Genomic DNA, 18,445 nt, shown 5'->3' on the forward strand with positions numbered 1-18,445 from the left:
CTGAGTTACTCAGCACTTTGTGTCTTATCTTTGTGAGTAGATTAGGCTTGGCTCTCCAGAGTTCAGAGACCATGAGAAGGACCTATAAGACTAGACTGGCTGACAGGCTGACTGACATGAGGACGACTGCCCTGACCAACAGGTCTAGAAACAAGGCTCACAGACTGGGTCAACAAGTGGTGTCGGAAGGAACTGCAAGCGGTGGTTTAAACTGACGATAGGCACAAAAACGCTGGAGTCACTCAGCGGGTCAGGCAGCATCTCTGGAGAAAAGGAATAGGTGACGTTTGGGGCTGAGACCCTTATTCAGACTGAAGGAGGATCTATTCCTTTTCTCCAGAGATGCTGCCTGACCCGCTGAGTTTCTCCAGCTTTTTGTGTCTATCTTCAGAACAGTAAGTGGATCACTGAGGACTGAGATGTGAAATTCCTTCGTGCAGAGGGTGGCGAATCTTTGGGATCCCCTAATGAGGAGACTGCAAAGACTCAGTCAGTGACTTTGTTCTAGACCTAGGTTACATAGAAAATAGGTACAGGAGGAGCCCATTCGGCCCTTTGAGCCAGTACCGCCATTCATTGTGATCATGGCTGATCGTCCCCAATCAATACCCCGTGCCTGCCCTCTTCCCATATCCCTTGATTCCACTAGCCCCTAGAACTCTATCTAACTCTCTCTTAAATCCATCCAGTGATTTGGCTTCCACTGCCCTCTGTGGCAGAGAATTCCTTCCAATACCTTTCTAGATATTGAGGGAATCGAGTGGTGCGGGAATAGTACAGGAATAGTAGAGGTCCTTCTACAGTTGTACCGGGCCCTGGTGAGACCGCACCTGGAGTACTGTGTGCAGTTTTGGTCTCCAAATTTGAGGAAGGATATTCTTGCTATGGAGGGCGTGCAGCGTAGGTTCACTAGGTTAATTCCTGGAATGGCGGGACTATCGTATGTTGAAAGGCTGGAGCGATTGGGCTTGTATACACTGGAATTTAGAAGGATGAGGGGGGATCTTATTGAAACATATAAGATAATTAGGGGATTGGACACATTAGAGGCAGATAACATGTTCCCAATGTTGGGGGAGTCCAGAACAAGGGGCCACAGTTTAAGAATAAGGGGTAGGCCATTTAGAACGGAGATGAGGAAGAACTTTTTCAGTCAGAGGGTGGTGAAGGTGTGGAATTCTCTGCCTCAGAAGGCAGTGGAGGCCAGTTGGTTGGATGCTTTCAAGAGAGAGCTGGATAGAGCTCTTAAGGATAGCGGAGTGAGGGGGTATGGGGAGAAGGCAGGAACGGGGTACTGATTGAGAGTGATCAGCCATGATCGCATTGAATGGCGGTGCTGGCTCGAAGGGCTGAATGGCCTACTCCTGCACCTATTGTCTATTGTCTATTGTCTAAATGTGTGTTGAGGTAGGAAATGACCCATGATGTACGAATGTCAGAGCTGTCCCCAAGGACCAAGTCGTGTACTCCTTACTTGAAGTACCTTGAAAGGATCAGTCTGAAGAAGGGTCTCGACCCGAAACGTCACCCATTCCTTTTCTCCTGAGATGCTGCCTGACCCGCTGAGTTACTCCAGCATTTTGTGTCTCCCTTCGATTTAAACCAGCGTCTGCAGTATTTTCCCTACATACCTTGAACGATTGGCACTTTCTTGTGAATGATTCACTAGTTTACTCAGGTAGGCGGCCTGGTGTTGTACAAGAAAATAACTGCAGACGCTGGTACAAATCGATTTATTCACAAAATGCTGGAGTAACTCAGCAGGTCAGGCAGCATCTCGGGAGAGAAGGAATGGGTGACGTTTCGGGTCGAGACCCTTCTTCAGACTGATGTTGTGTGATCTGTTGGGTTCTTCTTCCACGCCAGGATTACGTAGAAAATGATGCCACCCACTTCCGCACGTCTGCAATGCCACTACAGAGCATCCTGCTGCCATGCATTCTTGGATACAGGTGAGTGCTACTGTTGTGAGTACGTTTGCTCATCGTAATGGCAACAGTGTTTTATGGTACTTTGTCTGTAAATTAAAAGGCTCTGTTAATTGGGTAATTGTATCTGGCCCTCAATATGGAATAAAGAAAACACTTTCATTTTATGTTATTTAGTTCAGAGGCACAGCGTAGAAACAGGCCCTTTGACTCACCGAGCCCACGCTGGCCATCAGTCACCCGTTCACGCTAGTTTGCTTTTATAGACAATAGACAACAGACCCTTAACTGAGCGGATCAGGCAGGATCTCTGGAGAACATGGATAGGTGATGTTTTGTGTCGGGACCCTTCTCTGTAAGAGCTGTTTCATTGAGATGTTGTAACATGGAAGGCTTAATCACTCGTGGCTTTTGAGGCAGATAATATATTGGGATTGAAGAAGAAAATGAGGAGTATTAAATGATCCCAAAGTTCAGAAAATTGGGATTTAATGTTAAAATTGAACGACTGCTCCTTCAGATGCACTCCCTTTTACCAAATCAATGGTTTGTTTATGGGGAATTAATGTTTTACAGGATACCTGGAACAATTTTTTTCTCAGTCCCGTTTAGGCCACAATTGTTCCGAAACGCCAGCGTTCGTACAACCAACTGCACCGTCGAGAAGTTGTAAATATCCAAGCTCCATCCTCCTCTCACCTTCATGTCCTCCATCTCTGACTTCCCCTCTCTCTCTGGATCTCTGCACCATCACCTCAGGAGATGGGCCCAGCACAAACGTCCATGACGTTTGCCACAGTTCCCCACGACCGGCCACTCCATATTTATGTTGCATGAAGAGGATTCCGTTGCATTCTCCCAGTTCCACCTTCTCCACTGTGCTTGCTCCAATGACCAAGTGCCACACAGGTGCCCCTGAGATAGTTTCCATTTTACTGAACCGTAGTTGACAGAGCCTTGACTGTATCTCATCAGATTTCCACACTTCCATTGATACCGACCCTCTTCAGAACAAAGACGCAGTTCCTCTTGTCCATGCCTCTCGTAGTTTTATATATTCGTGGGTGGCGCAGCGGTAGAGTTGCTGCCTCACAGCATCAGAGACCCAGGTTCGATCCTGACCATGGGTGCTTGTCTGTATGGTGTTTGTACGTTCTCCCCGTGACTGCGTGGGTTTTCTCCGAGATCTTCGGTTTCCTCCCACACTCCAAAGACGTACAGGTTTGTAGGTTAATTGGCTTGGTATAAATGTAAAAATTGTCCCTAGTTTGTGTATGATAGTGTTAATGTGCGGGGATCGCTGGTTGGTGCGGATTTTAGATTTAGATTTTAGATTTAGAGATACAGCGCGGAAACAGGCCCTTCGGCCCACCGAGTCCGCGCCGCCCAGCGATCCCCGCACATTAACACTATCCTACACACACTAGGGACAATCTTTACATTTGCCCAGTCAATTAACCTACAAACTTGTACGTCTTTCAAGTGTGGGAGGAAACCGAAGATCTTGGAGAAAACCCACGCAGGTCACGGGGACAACGTACAAACTCCGTACAGACGGCACCCGTAGTCAGGATCGAACCTGAGTCTCCGGCGCTGCATTCGCTGTAAGGCAGCAACTCTACCGCTGCGCCACCGTGCATTTGGTGGTCTGAATGGCCTGCTTCTGTGCTGTGTCTCTAAATTAAATATTCAACTCGAGAAAATAGGGAACAGTTAAGCAATACTATTGGGATGCCGTGAAGACTGGTGCTTTCAATTCTATTCGCACTCCCACTCTGATCTTTCTTTGGTTACCTGCACTGTTATCACTAGACTGCAAGTTTGAGGAGCTGCATAGTCAGGGCAGCAGTACCTGTCTGCTTCTCATGCACGCTTTTGAAACCTGCTAAAGGTAGACGGGATCATTCAGAGGGTGGTGGGTACATGGAGCGAGCTGCCAGAGGAGATAGTTCAGGCAGCAAGTGTAACAGCATTTATAAGAGACATGGACGTACATTGACAAGCTGATGGGCCTGTTCCCGTGCTAAATATGTCTATGGTTCCAAAGCATGGAAAAGAGCCTAATATTATGGGTCAAAAGATACTATCATCACTCCTGTGAGGTTGTGATTAAACTAGCGTGATGTTATTTTGCTAAATAGGGATTGATCATAAAATAAACATGGGAAAATCGGTAGCTTTGTGGGACAGTTTCTCAGTTCAGTTTGTTGACATTCTATTGCAGCTCTGACTCTGTGTTCTGCGAGAAGTCTCAGGACTGGCTTGTGAACAGTGAAGGTTGGACTCAACTCGACAAGCATCACCAAGCACTAGTTGCTGATCTGGGAAAGCACCTGCTTCACAGTAAGTGTAAGAAAATAACTGCAGATGCTGGTACAAATCGAAGGTATTTATTCACAAAATGCTGGAGTAACTCAGCAGGTCAGGCAGCATCTCGGGAGAGAAGGAAAGGGCATCAGTCTGAAGAAGGGCCTCGACCCGAAACATCACCCTTTCCTTCTCTCAAGAGATGCTGCCTGACCTGCTGAGTTACTCCAGCATTTTGTGAATAAACTGCTTCACAGTAAGATCGACTGACGATGGTAACACTTGGCATCAGTAACTGAGGAAAATAACTTTGTGTGATTTTCTGCATCTATTTAGTTCTTTCACTGAATGCACAGTGGTGGAGCTGCTGCCTGAATGACAGAGTCCCGGGTTCTTTCCGGACCTCGGATGCTGACTGTGCGGAGTTTGCATGTCCTTCCTGTGGGTTTCATCCAGGTGTTTCCTCCCACATCACAAACCTGTTCGGGTTTGTAGGTCAATGACTGGGTTGAAATTGCCCCTGATGTATTGGGAGTGGGTGAAAAGGTGGGATAAAATAGAACTAGTGTGAACGAGTAATCAATGGCTCCATGGACTCTGTGAAACATAGAAAATAGGTGTAGGAGGAGGCCCTTCGGCCATTGTGATCATGGCTGATCATTCATAATCGGTAACCCGTGCCTGCCTTCTCCCCATATCCCTTGATTCCGCTAGCCCCTAGAACTCTATATAACTCTCTCTTAAATCCATCCAGTGAATTGGCCTCCACTGCCCTCTGTGGCAGAGAATTCCACAAATTCACAACTCTCTGGGTGAAAAAGTTTTTTTCTCATCACAGTTTTAAATGGCCTCCCCTTTATTCTTAGACTGTGGCCCCTGGTTCTGGACTCAACCAACATTGGGAACATTTTTCCTGCATCTCGCTTGTCCAGTCCTTTTATAATGTTATACGTTTCTATAAGATCCCCTCTCATCCTTCTGAATTCCAGTGAATACAAGCCCAGTCTTTCCAATCTTTCCTCATATGACAGTCCCGCCATCCCGGGGATTAACCTCGTGAACCTACGCTGCGCTGTCTCAATAGCAAGGATGTCCTTCCTCAAATTGGGAGACCAAAACTGCACACAATACTCCAGATGTGGTCTCACCAGGGCCCTGTACAACTGCAGAAGGACCTCTTCACTCCTATACTCAAATCCTCTCGTTATGAAGGCCAATATGCCATTAGCTTTCTTCACTGCCTGCTGTACCTGCATGTTTACTTTCAGTGACTGGTGTACAAGGACACCCAGGTCTCGCTGCACTTCCTTTTTTCCTAATCTGACACCACTGAGATAATAATCTGCCTCCTTGTTCTTGCAAAGTGGATAACCTCACATTTATCTACAATATACTGCATCTGCCATCTGAATATGAACTGTGTGTGGAGTTTCCCCCGTGACTGCGTGGGTTCCCTCCGGGTGCTCCGGTTTCCTCCCACATCCCAAAGACGTGCGGGATTGTACGTTAATCGGCCCTCCGTAAATTGTCCCTAGTGTGTAGGGAGTGGATGAGACAGTAGGATAACATAGAACTAGTGTGAACGGGCGATCAATGATCAGCATGGGCCGAAGAGCCTTACTCCATGCTGCATCTCTAACCTTTAAATTAGCTCGTATCCTCACTTCCCATCAAGCTCGATGAATTTCATTGTCTGATCCCGGTGCAGGAAAGGGGCGGCACGGTGGCGCAGCGGTAGAGTTGCTGCCTTACAGCATCAGGGACCCGAGTTTGATCCTGACTACGGGTGCTGTCTGCATTGACTTTGTACATTCTCCCCATGACCATGTGGGTTTTCCCGGGTGCTCTGGTTTCCTCCCACCGTCCAAAAACATACAGGTTTGTGGGAAATTTGGCTTCGGTAAAAATTGTAAATTGGCCCTAGTTTGTCGGATAGTGCTAGTGTATGGGGAGTTGGCACAGACTCAGCGGGCCGAAGGGCCTGTTCCCGCGCCGAATCTCTAAAACTCAAAACTAAAAAAAGTCAATCTGGCCGTCAGTTGTGTGGCAATGTAACCACTGCTCTGGGATGAGAGTTTTACCGAATTCTGGTCTGCATGAAGTTCTGTCTTGATTATGTTGGATCATTGAATTCTCAATGATTCATTGGTAGCGTGTGTTTAAAACGTTTTATTCTGGCGCAGTGATTACACAGTATGAGAACAAAGCTTTTAAAAATCAGCAGACTTTGACTACAAAACTGAATATAACCCAATTAATAGTCAAATGACCGCAGAGTCATTACTAAAGGCTGAACTTAATGAACCGACAAAAGACACTGAAGATACAGCTGAAAACAGACTTCTGTGTCAATAGAGGATGATGATGCTGGTTCTGCTATCAATCTTTGTGGCGTCTCTTACTGGCTTAAACCAACCATCCATATTGTGTCCCATCCTGACTGGGTATGGTGGGTGTACATCAGCTCATTACTTTCGTACCATGAAGGCTTTGTTGTTCATTGTTGAGTCTATGTTCTTATCAGTTGTAACCTGCAGTACACGAGCCGCTCCTTGTCTCTGCACAAGCTGAGCTTTCCCACGCTGTTCTTCCCAAGACGTTGACAGTTTGTCATTAACCTACTCCACCAATCCTCTGCAAACCCCCGCAACTACATTGCTCTAGCCCCCTTCCTCATCCTCCAGGCGGGTTAAGGTTTTGCATGCGATGTAAAAGCGTGCACTGAACTCACACGGGGGAAAAAAACAAGGTGCATCGTCCCCGGAGTAGTGCATCTATTGACCAGATGCTGTCTGGATTGGAGAGTATTAGCTGGAAGGAGAGGTTGGACAAACTTGCATTGTTTTCTCTGGAAGGTCAGAGATGGAGGGGAGGCCTGATCGAAGTACAGTAAACCCTCTCAATAATGGCCACGGGGTTGGAGGTGGGGGGAGGGGGTGGGGAGTTGTCTGTTAGTGCTGATTGTCCACTATAATCAAGTGTTTGGGGGAGGGGGTGGGGAGAATATGAACTCGTTTAACCCAAGGCTGGGTGGGGCATAGGTTGGTTGGGGTGGGGGTTAAAGCAGTGGGAATTCACCGGATGGGGAACCACAAAGCTCCCGGCCCCGCGCGGGCCCGGTACTCACGCCGCCTCCATGCTGCTGCTCGCTCTCTCCGCTCCGTCCGCTCCCTCAAACAGAAGTTCCCGCCACCTGGCAACGCTCGTTGGGTGACCTGGGGAGGTGGGGGGGGGGGGGGGGTGCGGTACCCAGAGCCCACCTTGCAATCAGGATGCTGGAGTTCAAGTATTGTTGAGAAATGAATCATCAAATTGGACTTGGCCCCAAGCAAATAGTTGTTCTTGGAGAACTGCGTGATCCAGTGTGACCCGTTCACTGACATCTCTTGGTCATGCAGGGCACCATTGAATGAGTGAGTACACTGTCTGACAGACACACAGTGCTGGAGTAACAGTGCGGCGCGGTGGCGCAGCTGTAGAGTTGCTGCATTACGGCGAATGCAGCGCCGGAGACTCAGGTTCGATCCCGACTACGGGCGCCGTCTGTACAGAGTTTGTACGTTCTCCCCGTGACCTGCGTGGGTTTTCTCCGAGATCTTCGGTTTCCTCCCACACTCCAAAGATGTACAGGTTTGCAGGTTAATTGGCTGGGCAAATGTAAAAATGGTCCCTAGTGGGTGTAGGATAGTGTTAATGTGCGGGGATCGCTGGGCGGCGCGGACCCGTTGGGCCGAAGGGCCTGTTTCTGCGCTGTATCTCTAAATCTAAAAATCTAAAATCTAAATTTAAAACTCAGCGGCACAGGCAGCATCTCTGGAAGGAAGGAATGGGTGAATAGTCTAGAGAAGGGTCTCAACCTAAAACATCTCCGTCCTTCTCTCCAGAGGTGCTGCCTGTCCCGCTGAGTTACTCCAGCATTTTGTGTCTGTCGTCGGTGTAAGCCAGCATCTGCAGTTCCTTCAAACACATTTCAAGTACACTGTCTAGTGCCCTCCTCTCTGTGGACTGAATACTGATCATTTTCTGTCCAAATATTTTATTTTCTTGCATCATCTCCATCCATTTTTTCTCTGATTGAAAGATTCGGCCCCCATCACCCTCCTAAATAACTGCCCGCTTTGTTATTGTCAAGAGTGTTTTATTGTCATATTTGACCAAGTGGACCTGTTGGGCCCAAACCTCTCCTGCATTGGTGCAGCACCCTCTCCTCCTCCCTCCCCCCTCCCCTTCCCCCTCCCCCTCCCCCTTCCCTTCCCCTCCCCCCCCATTCCATCCCCCTCAACCCCCCTTATCTACTTTCCTCCCCCTCCCTCCCTCCTCCTCCCTCCCTCCCCCTCCCGCCCTAGGAGATAGATTTAAACTTAAAAATGTGAATAACTTTAAAAACATAACACCGATTTCAATGCAACTTCTTCCATTAGCACCAAAGGGACGACGGCCAGTAAGGTGGGCCTAAAATTGTCGCGCTATCGTGTACCGTTTTGTCTGTAGTTCAGGAACAAACAAACATAGATGTCCCAGATAGAACAATGAAATTCTTACTTGCAGCAGCACAACGGAATATGTAAACATAGTGCACTGTAAACAATATCATAAACGAGAGAGGAAAAAAAGTCTACATACTCAAGGTACACACACAAACACACAGGCACACACACACACACACACACACACACACACACACACACACACACACACACACACACACACACAATATGTACACACACACACATACACACATATACACATACATATACACACACACACACACACACACACACACACACACACACACACACACATATATACATATACCCCCCACACACACACACACATAATATATACATATACACACACACACACACATACACATATATACACATACATATATACGCACACACACACACACACACACATATACATATATATACACATACATATACACACACACACACACACATATACACATATATACACATACATATACACACACACACATATACACATATATACACATACATATACACACACACACATATACACATATATACACATACATATACACACACACACACATAATATATACACATACATATACACACACACACACACACACATATAATATATGCACATACACACACACACACATATATACATATACACATACACACACACATAATATATACACATACATATACACATACACACACACATATAATATATACACATACATATACACACACACACACATATAATATATACACATACATATACACATACACACACATGCCCACGCACACATACATGCATACAACAAACAAAAAATAGTAGTGCAATAATAATAATAATAATAATAATAGTCCATTGTCGTTCAGAGTTTATTTGAGGTTGTAGTGTTTAATAGCCTGATGGCTGTAGGGAAGATTTCCTTCTTACCCCCACAATTCTCCCATTTCTGGCTCTTTGTCTTTAAGGCTGTGTTACATAGAAACATAGAAAATTAGGTGCAGGAGTAGGCCATTCGGCCCTTCGAGCCAGCAATATGATCATGGTTGATCATCTAAAATCAGTATCCCGTTCCTGCATTTTCCCCATAACCCTTGATTCCTGTAAGGGATATTTTAAGGGATACTAGTCAGACAACCTCTCCCCATAGCCCACGTAGAGCGCCCCCCAATCTACCTGAGCCCCAGGCTGCTGCTGGGCCTCCTGCGGTGCACTCCGCCGACTTGACCCACTCCCACCCCTCCTCCTCGATATCGGCCCATGAACCTCGCCTCTGACCGCCGTCCCTCGGCCTCTCTGCCCCACGGCGTCTCCCTCAGCCGACCCGGGCCCTCCGACGGCGAGTTTACTGGAGTTTAGTGTAACATTCTGGGTATGCGTTTGTGGAAATAGCACAGAGCCTTGCAATGGGAGCTGAAGAGGATTACCAGGATAACACTAGGGCTGACATGTGGAGTTCTGTGGTGAAACTTTAGAAAGTTACAATGTTTTCCCATGATTAGGGATGGTTAAAGAAGAAATATTAAAAAGACCATAAAACCTTAATATATAAGAACAGAGTTAGGCCATTCGGTCCATAGACACAATGCTGGAGTAACTCAGCGGGACAGACAGCATCTCTGGAGAGAGGGAATGGGTAACGTTTCGGCTCCAGCCCCCTCTTCGGTCCATCAGGTCTATTCCACCATTCAATCATGGCTGATCTATTTCTCCGTTTCAGTCCCATTCTCCCGCCTTCTTCCCGTAACCTATCAATCTCTGCTTTAAAATGACCCAATGTCTTGGTAATGAATTCCACAGACCCGCCACACTCTGGTTAAAGATATTCCTTCTCATCTCCATTCTAATGTCCATTGTGGAAGGAAAAATAAAGACAAATTATTTGAGAACTGAATACAAAGATAGGGAAGTTTAGTTTAGAGATATAGAAAATAGACAATAGGTGCAGGAGGAGGCCATTTGGCCCTATGCACCAGCACCGCCATTCAATGTGATCATGGCTGATCATCCACAATCAGTACCCCGTTCCTGCCTTCTCCCCATACCCCCTGACTCTGCTATCTATAAGAGCACTATCTAACTCTCTCTTGAAAGCATCCAGAGAATTGGCCTCCACTGCCTTCTGAGGCAGAGAATTCCACAGTTTCACAACTCTGGGTGAAAAAGTTCTTCCTCATCTCCGTTCTAAATGGCCTACCCCTTATTCTTAAACTGTGGCCCCTGGTTCTGGACTCCCCCAACATCGGGAACATATTTGCTACCTCTAGGGTATCCAATCCCTTAATAATCTTATATATTATCCCCTCTCATCCTTCTAAATTCCAGTGTATACAAGCCCAGTTGCCCCAGTCTTTCAACATATGATAGTCCCGCCATCCCAGGAATTAACCTCGTGAACCTACACTGCACGCCCTCAATAGCAAGAATGTCCTTCCTTGAATTTGGAGACCAAAACTGCACACAGTACTCCAGGTGTGGTCTCACTGGGGCCCTGTACAACTGCAGAAGGACCTCTTTGCTCCTATACTCAACTCCTCTTGTTATGAAGGCCAACATGCCATTAGGTCGGAAACAGGGGCCCATCAAGTACTTGCCGACCAGCAAATCCCGCACTCTAACAGTATCCTACATACATCGGGGACAATTTTCAATATTACCAAGCCTACAAACCTGTATGTCTTTGGAGTGTGGAAGGAAACTGAAGCACTTGGGGAAAACCCACGCAGGTCTCGGGGAGAACGTACAAACTCCGTACAGACAGCGCCCGTAGTCAGGATCGAATCCCGGGTCCGTGGCTTTGTCAGGCAGCAACTCTACCGCCGCCCCACTGTACCGCCCCACAGCCTCCTAAAGTTGTCCTTGGGTAAGTTAGGACATTGGTAATCAAGAGTCAGGAGTGGCGCAGCGGTAGAGTTGCTGCCTTACAGCGAATGCAGCACTGGAGACTCAGGTACGATAATGACTACGGGCGCCGTCTGTACGGAGTTTATACGTTCTCCCCGTGACCTGCGTGGGTTTTCTTCGAGATCTTCGGTTTCCTCCCACACTCCAAAGACGTACAGGTGCGTAGGTTAATTGGCTGGGCAAATGTAAAAATTGTCCCTGGTGGGTGTAGGATAGTGTTAGTATGCGGGGATCGCTGGGCGGCACGGACCCGGTGGGCCGAAGGGCCTGTTTCTGCGCTGTATCTCTAAATCTCTAAATCTAAAAATCTGATTTGGAAATGAACGAAAGGGGAATTTGAGAAGTCACCTCAGGCTGAGACTCGTATCTGGGCGGGGAGCAAGTGAGAATCTATGCTATTCGCTGATATAGTTAATTAGAGATATTGATATTTTGTTGTAGATGGGTGAAGATGGTTTCTTTTGTTGTTGTTTTAGCTAATATAAAATGAATACTTATTTTCAGTAGAAAGCAGAAATGTTATCATTGGGAATGGAATGTGTTTGTCCCTTTATGAATGATAGGGAGTTGTCTGGCAGTGTGAGCCCTGTATTAAACAGTAGAGTATGGTCGTGCAGCTGCCTTTGAAGGGCACTGGGGGAAGATGCATGGTGCTCTGTACAGAAGCTCAGTGGCAACACTGATCTGAACACGGGCTCATTCTGTGAGTAATCGCTCGGCTGGCGATGAATCCACTCTCAGGCCTTTGACAGTTGCCACAGAAGGCTGTGGAGGCCAAGTCAATGGATAGTTAAAGATAAGGCAGAGATAGATAGATTCTTGATTAGTGCGGGTGTCGGGGGTTATGGGGGGGGGAAGGCAGGAGAATGGGGTTAGGAGCGAGAGATAGATCAGCCATGATTGAATGGTCTTCGCCCGCCCCGGATCGCGGGGCTTGGGTCGGCCCGCCGCGGACATTTCACCGTCCGGCACGGCCTGAAATAGGCCGCGAGATTTTTCTCTGCTCGGCGGGGGCTTCAATGTCGGGAGCCACGACCGCCCCGACGTGCAGCGGCAGCGGCAGCGTTTTCGCCCGCACAGGATCGTGGGGCTTGGGTCGGCCCGCTGCGGACCTTTCACCGTCCGGCGCGGCCTGGAACGTGGCAACTACAACAGCCTGACTGCGGGAGAAGACGGCAGGGGAAGAGAAATAACATTCTGGCCTTCCATCACAGTGAGGAGGGGACTGGAGGAGACTCACTGTGATGGATGTTTCTTTTTTTGTGTGTTTTGTGTTGGTTGGGGTTGTGTAATTTGCTTATTTTATTGCTCTTATTGTTGGACTGTGGGTGATGAAATCTCGTCCGAAAGACCTGTTTTTTGGATGACAAATAAAGGTAATTCTGATTCTGATTCTGTGTAGACTTGATGGGCCGAATGGCCGAATTCTGCTCCGATCACTTCTGACCTTGTGACTAACGTGCAGTGCTTCATACCCGACAGATGCGAGGTGCTGCTCAGCCATCATGTCGACCGCCATCCTGGCCTCCCTCCTGCTCCACAAACACCCACAGGTAGGCTACCTCGACCCTGGTCACACCGAGCCCATCCACACCGGACATCGGCTGCAGCTTCCCTCCCCACTGCAGTCAGCGCTTAGCAAAACGGAATCCATGCCGATTGGCAGCCGAGCTGTCGACACGAGGAACTGCAGATGCTGGTTTACAGAAAAAAAAGACAAACTGCTGGAGTAACTCAGCAGGTCAGGCACTTTCGTTGGAGAACGTGGATCGGTGACGTTTCAGCTCAAGACCCTTCGTCCGAGTGATTGTAAGCAGAGGTGCTGGAGGAACTCAATGGGTCAAGCAGCATCTTGTTTCTTAGAGATACAGCTTAGAAACAGGCCCTTCAGCCCACTGAATCCATGCCGAACCGTTCACACTCGTTCTACGTTATTGTATTTTCCTATCTACTCCTTAAACATTAGGGGCGATTCACAGAGGCTAATTCGCCTACAAACCCGCAGGTCTTTGGGATGTGGGAGGAAACCCAATGGGTCACGGGGAATGTGCAAACTCCACGCAGACAGCACCTGAGGTCAGGATCGAACCCGGGTCTCAGGTGCTGTGAGCCAGCAACTGTGGCACTGTGCTGCCTCTGTGGAAGGAATGGACAGGGGGCGCTTCGGGACGGGATCCTTCACCAAAATGAAATTGTAGAGAACGAGGGGCCAGTGTAACGAGGAGTGGGGATGGACGGGGCAAGTGTTCGAGTCTTGAAGTGTTCCCTCTTTGAAAAGGTGTACCTCCCCCTGCCAACCACTCTCTCATCTCTTTATACTGGCTGCCTCCCCTCTACTCTTCAGACGAGAACAAATCCAAGCTGTGTTTAATGTCATCTGCACGAGTGCACTGAGGTACAAGTTCAATTAAAATCTTGCTCGCAGCAGCATTAAAGGCACAAAGATTCACACAACACACACACACACACACACACACACACACACACACACACACACACACACACACAAGCAGCTTATATATATATAAATTGTACCTAATTTCTAAAAGAAAGAAGACTGTACAAAAAACCCCCAAGATATTAGTGCAAAACATAATTAAGAAAAGAATCAAGTCCATGGTAATACAAGAGGCGTTCTGTATCGTATTGGACAAGACTGCAGATGCTGGTCTAAATCGAAGATAGACACAAAATGCTAGAGTAACTCAGCGGGTTAGGCAGCATCTCGGGAGAGAAGGAATGGGTGACGTTTCGGGTCCTGAAATGTCACCCATTCCTTCTCTCCAGAGATGCTGCCTGACCCGCTGAGTTACTCCAGCATTTTGTGTCTACCTTAGGTGTTCTAAGTTTGTTTTGTTGCCGAGGTACAATTAGGGTTTTGCAGGTTGGTTCAAGAACATGATGGTTGCAGGATAGTAACTGTCCCAGTGCCTGGTGGTGTGGGACTTCAGGCTCCTGTACATAGACACAAAAAGCTGGAGTAACTCAGCGGGACAGACAGCATCCCTGGAAAGAAGATATTGGTGATGTTTCGGGTCTCGAAACCCATCGCCCATTCCTTCTCTCCACGGATGCTGCCTGTCCCGCTGAGTTACTCCAGCTGTTTGTGTCCATCTTTGGTTTAAACCAGCATCTGCAGTTCCTTCCTGCTCATTCAGGCTTCTGTCGTCTCTGCCCGATGGCAGTGTTGAGACGAGGCACAGCTCGGATGGTGGGGATCCGTGATGATAGATACCAGCTTGAGGCAGCACCTCGTGTAGTTAGTTTCAATGGAGGGGAGAGCTGGTTCTGTGATGGACCAGGCTGAGCCCCACCACACTCTTGCATTCCTGTGCGTTGGAATTGCGTACCAGGCCGTGAAGCTACCCGTCAGGTGGCAGGATTAGTTTGGAGTACAGCACGGAAACAGGCCCTTTGTCCTACCAGGTCCGCGCCGACCAGCGATCCCCGCACATTAACACCCCCCTACACACACTAGGAACAATTTACAATTTTACCAAGCCAATTTACCTACAAACCTGTACGACTTTGGAGTGTGGGAGAAAACCGGAGATCCTGGAGAAAACCCTCGCGGGTCACGGGGAGAACGTACAAACTCGGTACAGACAGCACCCGTAGTCGGGATCGAACCTGGGTCTCTGTCTCTGTATGGCAGCAACTCTACCGCTGTTAGAGTTCTGGAGAAGGGTCACGACCCGAAACGCCACCCGTTCCTTCCCTCCAGAGATGCTTCCTGTCCCGCTGAGTTACTCCAGCACTTTGTATCCACCTTCGATTTAGACCAGGATCTGCTGTTCCTTCCTGCACGACTCTCACACTGTGCCACCGTGCTGCCCCAGATGAAGGATCTTGACCCGAAACTCAGTTATCCACTTCCCCCCACAGATGCTGCCTAACCTGCTGAGTTCCTCCAGCAGTTCTACTTTCTTTGCTACAGATGGCACCATCTGCATCCTCGAGTGCCAAGCTTGTAAGGACAATCTAATCATTCCCATTCCCCTGAGGTTTTGCTCTAATAAATTGCTCTTTGAAAGTTACAATTGAAATTATTCCTGCGCTTCGTCAAAGCAATGAATCCCATTCTGTGGCTACTTTAATCTTTGCTGTTATTTGATTCTGTGGCTACTTTAATCTTTGCTGTTATTTGCTGCACTGTTGAAGCTCTGATGTAATCGAGTACCTTCTTGCAGGGTGCCTTCCTGACGACGTTGGCAAAGGATTTCTGCTGGCTAATGAATGAAGTTCTTGCAAGGCACTTTGATGTGGGCTTTGCGGGAAAGCTCCAGGATATCGTGCTGCATGCCCTGTCCTTGCTGGGAGACAGCGTGATGCTCAGGAGCTTCTCACAGAACAATATCATCGTTATTCCAAAGACGACCAGGAAGGCCGTGGAGGAGCTCAGCTTTTACAGCAACACCATCCTCCCCGTCTTTGTCTGTGAAGCTGTGGCTGGTAAGCAACTCTGCTCCAAGTGTTCAGTATAAATACCAACGCCAACATTTGCAGCATGCTCTTTGGTTTCTGCGGGAGTTCAGAGTAACATTTGGTGAGAGGCCTTCATGTTATCAGGCAACTGAACCATCCTATCAACAATTACAGAGCACTGTCCACCTTATTGGAGACCCTCTCACTATCTTTAATCGGACTTTACCGGACTTTATCTTGCACTAAACGTTGTTCCCTTTATCCTGTATCTGTACATGGCGGTTTGACCTGAGTGTGATCACGGATAGTCTTTCCGCTGACTGGATGGCACGTAGCAAAAGCTTTTCACCCTACCTCAGTACACGTGATGGTAAACTAAACTAAACCACCGCCCTGCTAAAGGAGTACACCGAGAAGATTGTAGCCCCTACGATCTGGTGCTAATTAACTGTTCAATCTGATGAAACGTCACCTATCCATGTTGTCCACCGATGCCGCCTGACCTGCTGAGTTACTCTAGCACAAGGGTTCCCAACCTGAAGTGAACTTTGCCTACCCAGGGGGTCAATTTGTTGATTCTGGATTTGTACATATTGACTGACACTGTGTTTGGTTCTGGTATCTGTTCATGTAAGAAAATAACTGCAGATGCTGGTACAAATCGAAGGTATTTCACAAAATGCTGGAGTAACTCAGCGGGTCAGGCAGCACCTCAGGAGAGAAGGAATGGGTGACGTTTCGGGTCGAGACTCTCCTTCAGTCTGTTCATCACTAGTTGTTCATAAATAAGTGAAATAGCATTGTTATGTTTCCGGCACGGTGGCGCAACGGTAGAGTTGCTGATTTACAGCGAATGCAGCGCCGGAGACTCAGGTTCGATCCTGACTACGGATGCTGTACTGTACGGAGTTTGTACGTTCTCCCCGTGACCTGCGTGGGTTTTCTCCGAGGTCTTCGGTTTCCTCCCACACTCCAAAGACGTACAGGTATGTAGGTTAATTGACTGGGTAAATGTAAAAATTGTCCCTAGTGTGTGTAGGATAGTGTTAATGTGCGGGGATCGCTGGGCCGAAAAGGCCTGTTTCCGCGCTGTATCTGAAATATGAAAATATAAATATGAAAATATGTGCTATTGTTATTGTTATTTGAACTTAAAATAATAATGTTAAAAACAGTATTTTAAAATGTCCCCTTTGTCGGTTGCTTTATTATGGTAGAAGTGTAAACTCATATTACTGAACAAAACAGGCTGGTGGTAAACTTACTTTCGAAAAGTTGCAAAGGGGTAAACGGGATGTAAAAGGTTGGGAACCCCTGCTCTAGCCTCATGTTTTATGTTTAAACTGCGCAGCTCCTGTTTATTGTATTTGCAGCATTAGAGTTTATTTCCTGTTTCTTTTTTTTTGTAGTTTGGTTTAATTTTGTGCGTTGTTTTTGAAATGATGGATTTCAATGCTAAGACACAGCTTTGATCCTCTTGTTCAATGAAGGGGAGTTATATGAAGCTGCCGATGCCTCTGTTGCTTGTTGGAAGAGGAGAACTGCTGAAAGTTGCAGTGGTTCATAGACTCTGACACTCGCTGGGTATTAGAGTCATGTAGCTGTGCAGCCTGTTACTAAGTCCCAACTTGGCCAAGCAGACATAGTTGGCATTCTGGGCTTGTCCCAGTTGCCCCCTATCCCTCTATTACTGTGGACTGTTACTGTATTTGATTTTTTGCCACTTTTTATTTCAGCCTCTGCTTTAAATTCCCTTTTGAAGGAAGCAGCAAAATACATAACAGACCTGGACTCCAATCTGGAAGTAGTAATCAGTCAGGAGGAACTTATCTGCAAAACTGTTCAGCTGTGTCATTTGTTGCCCAGCGAAGTCCTACTTTTACCAGTAAGAGCAGAAACTCTTCCACAAATTTTCCAATAGATCCAGTTAGTTGGGAAAAAGACCGAGATTACCAGCGACCCAGTTCATTGGCTATATTTAAGAGGGAGTTAGATGTGGCCCTTGTGGCTAAAGGGATCAGGGGGTATGGAGAGAAGGCAAGTACGGGATACTGAGTTGGATGATCAGCCATGATCATATTGAATGGCAGTGCAGGCTCGAAGGGCCGAATGGCCTACTCCTGCACCTACTTTCTATGTTTCTATGTTTCTATGTCAATGCAAGGTTAAAAGTAACGAAAGGGGCAGTTTGTGGAAAACAAACATTCATAGAATTCTTTAGAAGAGATAATATACAAGATCTAGAAACAGGGATCTTCTGACTGAAGAAGGGTCCCGACCCATTACGGCACCTGTCCATGTTCTCCACAGACGCTGCCTGACCCGCTGGGTTACTCCAGCACTTTGTGCTTTTTTTAGTGCACATGATAGTTGGG

The 18,445-nt window shown here is 47.4% G+C and overlaps 1 protein-coding gene across 1 annotated transcript in view; it reads left to right on the forward strand.

The window, feature by feature from the left end:
• gpat2 (glycerol-3-phosphate acyltransferase 2, mitochondrial) overlaps nt 1–18,445 on the forward strand; it is a 69,512-nt gene that overhangs the window by 34,768 nt on the left and 16,299 nt on the right. Inside the window, exons 11-15 of the mRNA XM_078429033.1 lie at nt 1,867–1,952; nt 4,153–4,271; nt 13,128–13,198; nt 15,836–16,097; nt 17,807–17,955. Of these exons, the coding sequence (XP_078285159.1) occupies nt 1,867–1,952; nt 4,153–4,271; nt 13,128–13,198; nt 15,836–16,097; nt 17,807–17,955 (687 nt within the window). The remainder of the gene's footprint in view (nt 1–1,866; nt 1,953–4,152; nt 4,272–13,127; nt 13,199–15,835; nt 16,098–17,806; nt 17,956–18,445) is intronic.

This window comes from Rhinoraja longicauda, chromosome 36 (assembly GCF_053455715.1).
Source record: "Rhinoraja longicauda isolate Sanriku21f chromosome 36, sRhiLon1.1, whole genome shotgun sequence".
Taxonomy (NCBI): domain Eukaryota; kingdom Metazoa; phylum Chordata; class Chondrichthyes; order Rajiformes; family Arhynchobatidae; genus Rhinoraja; species Rhinoraja longicauda.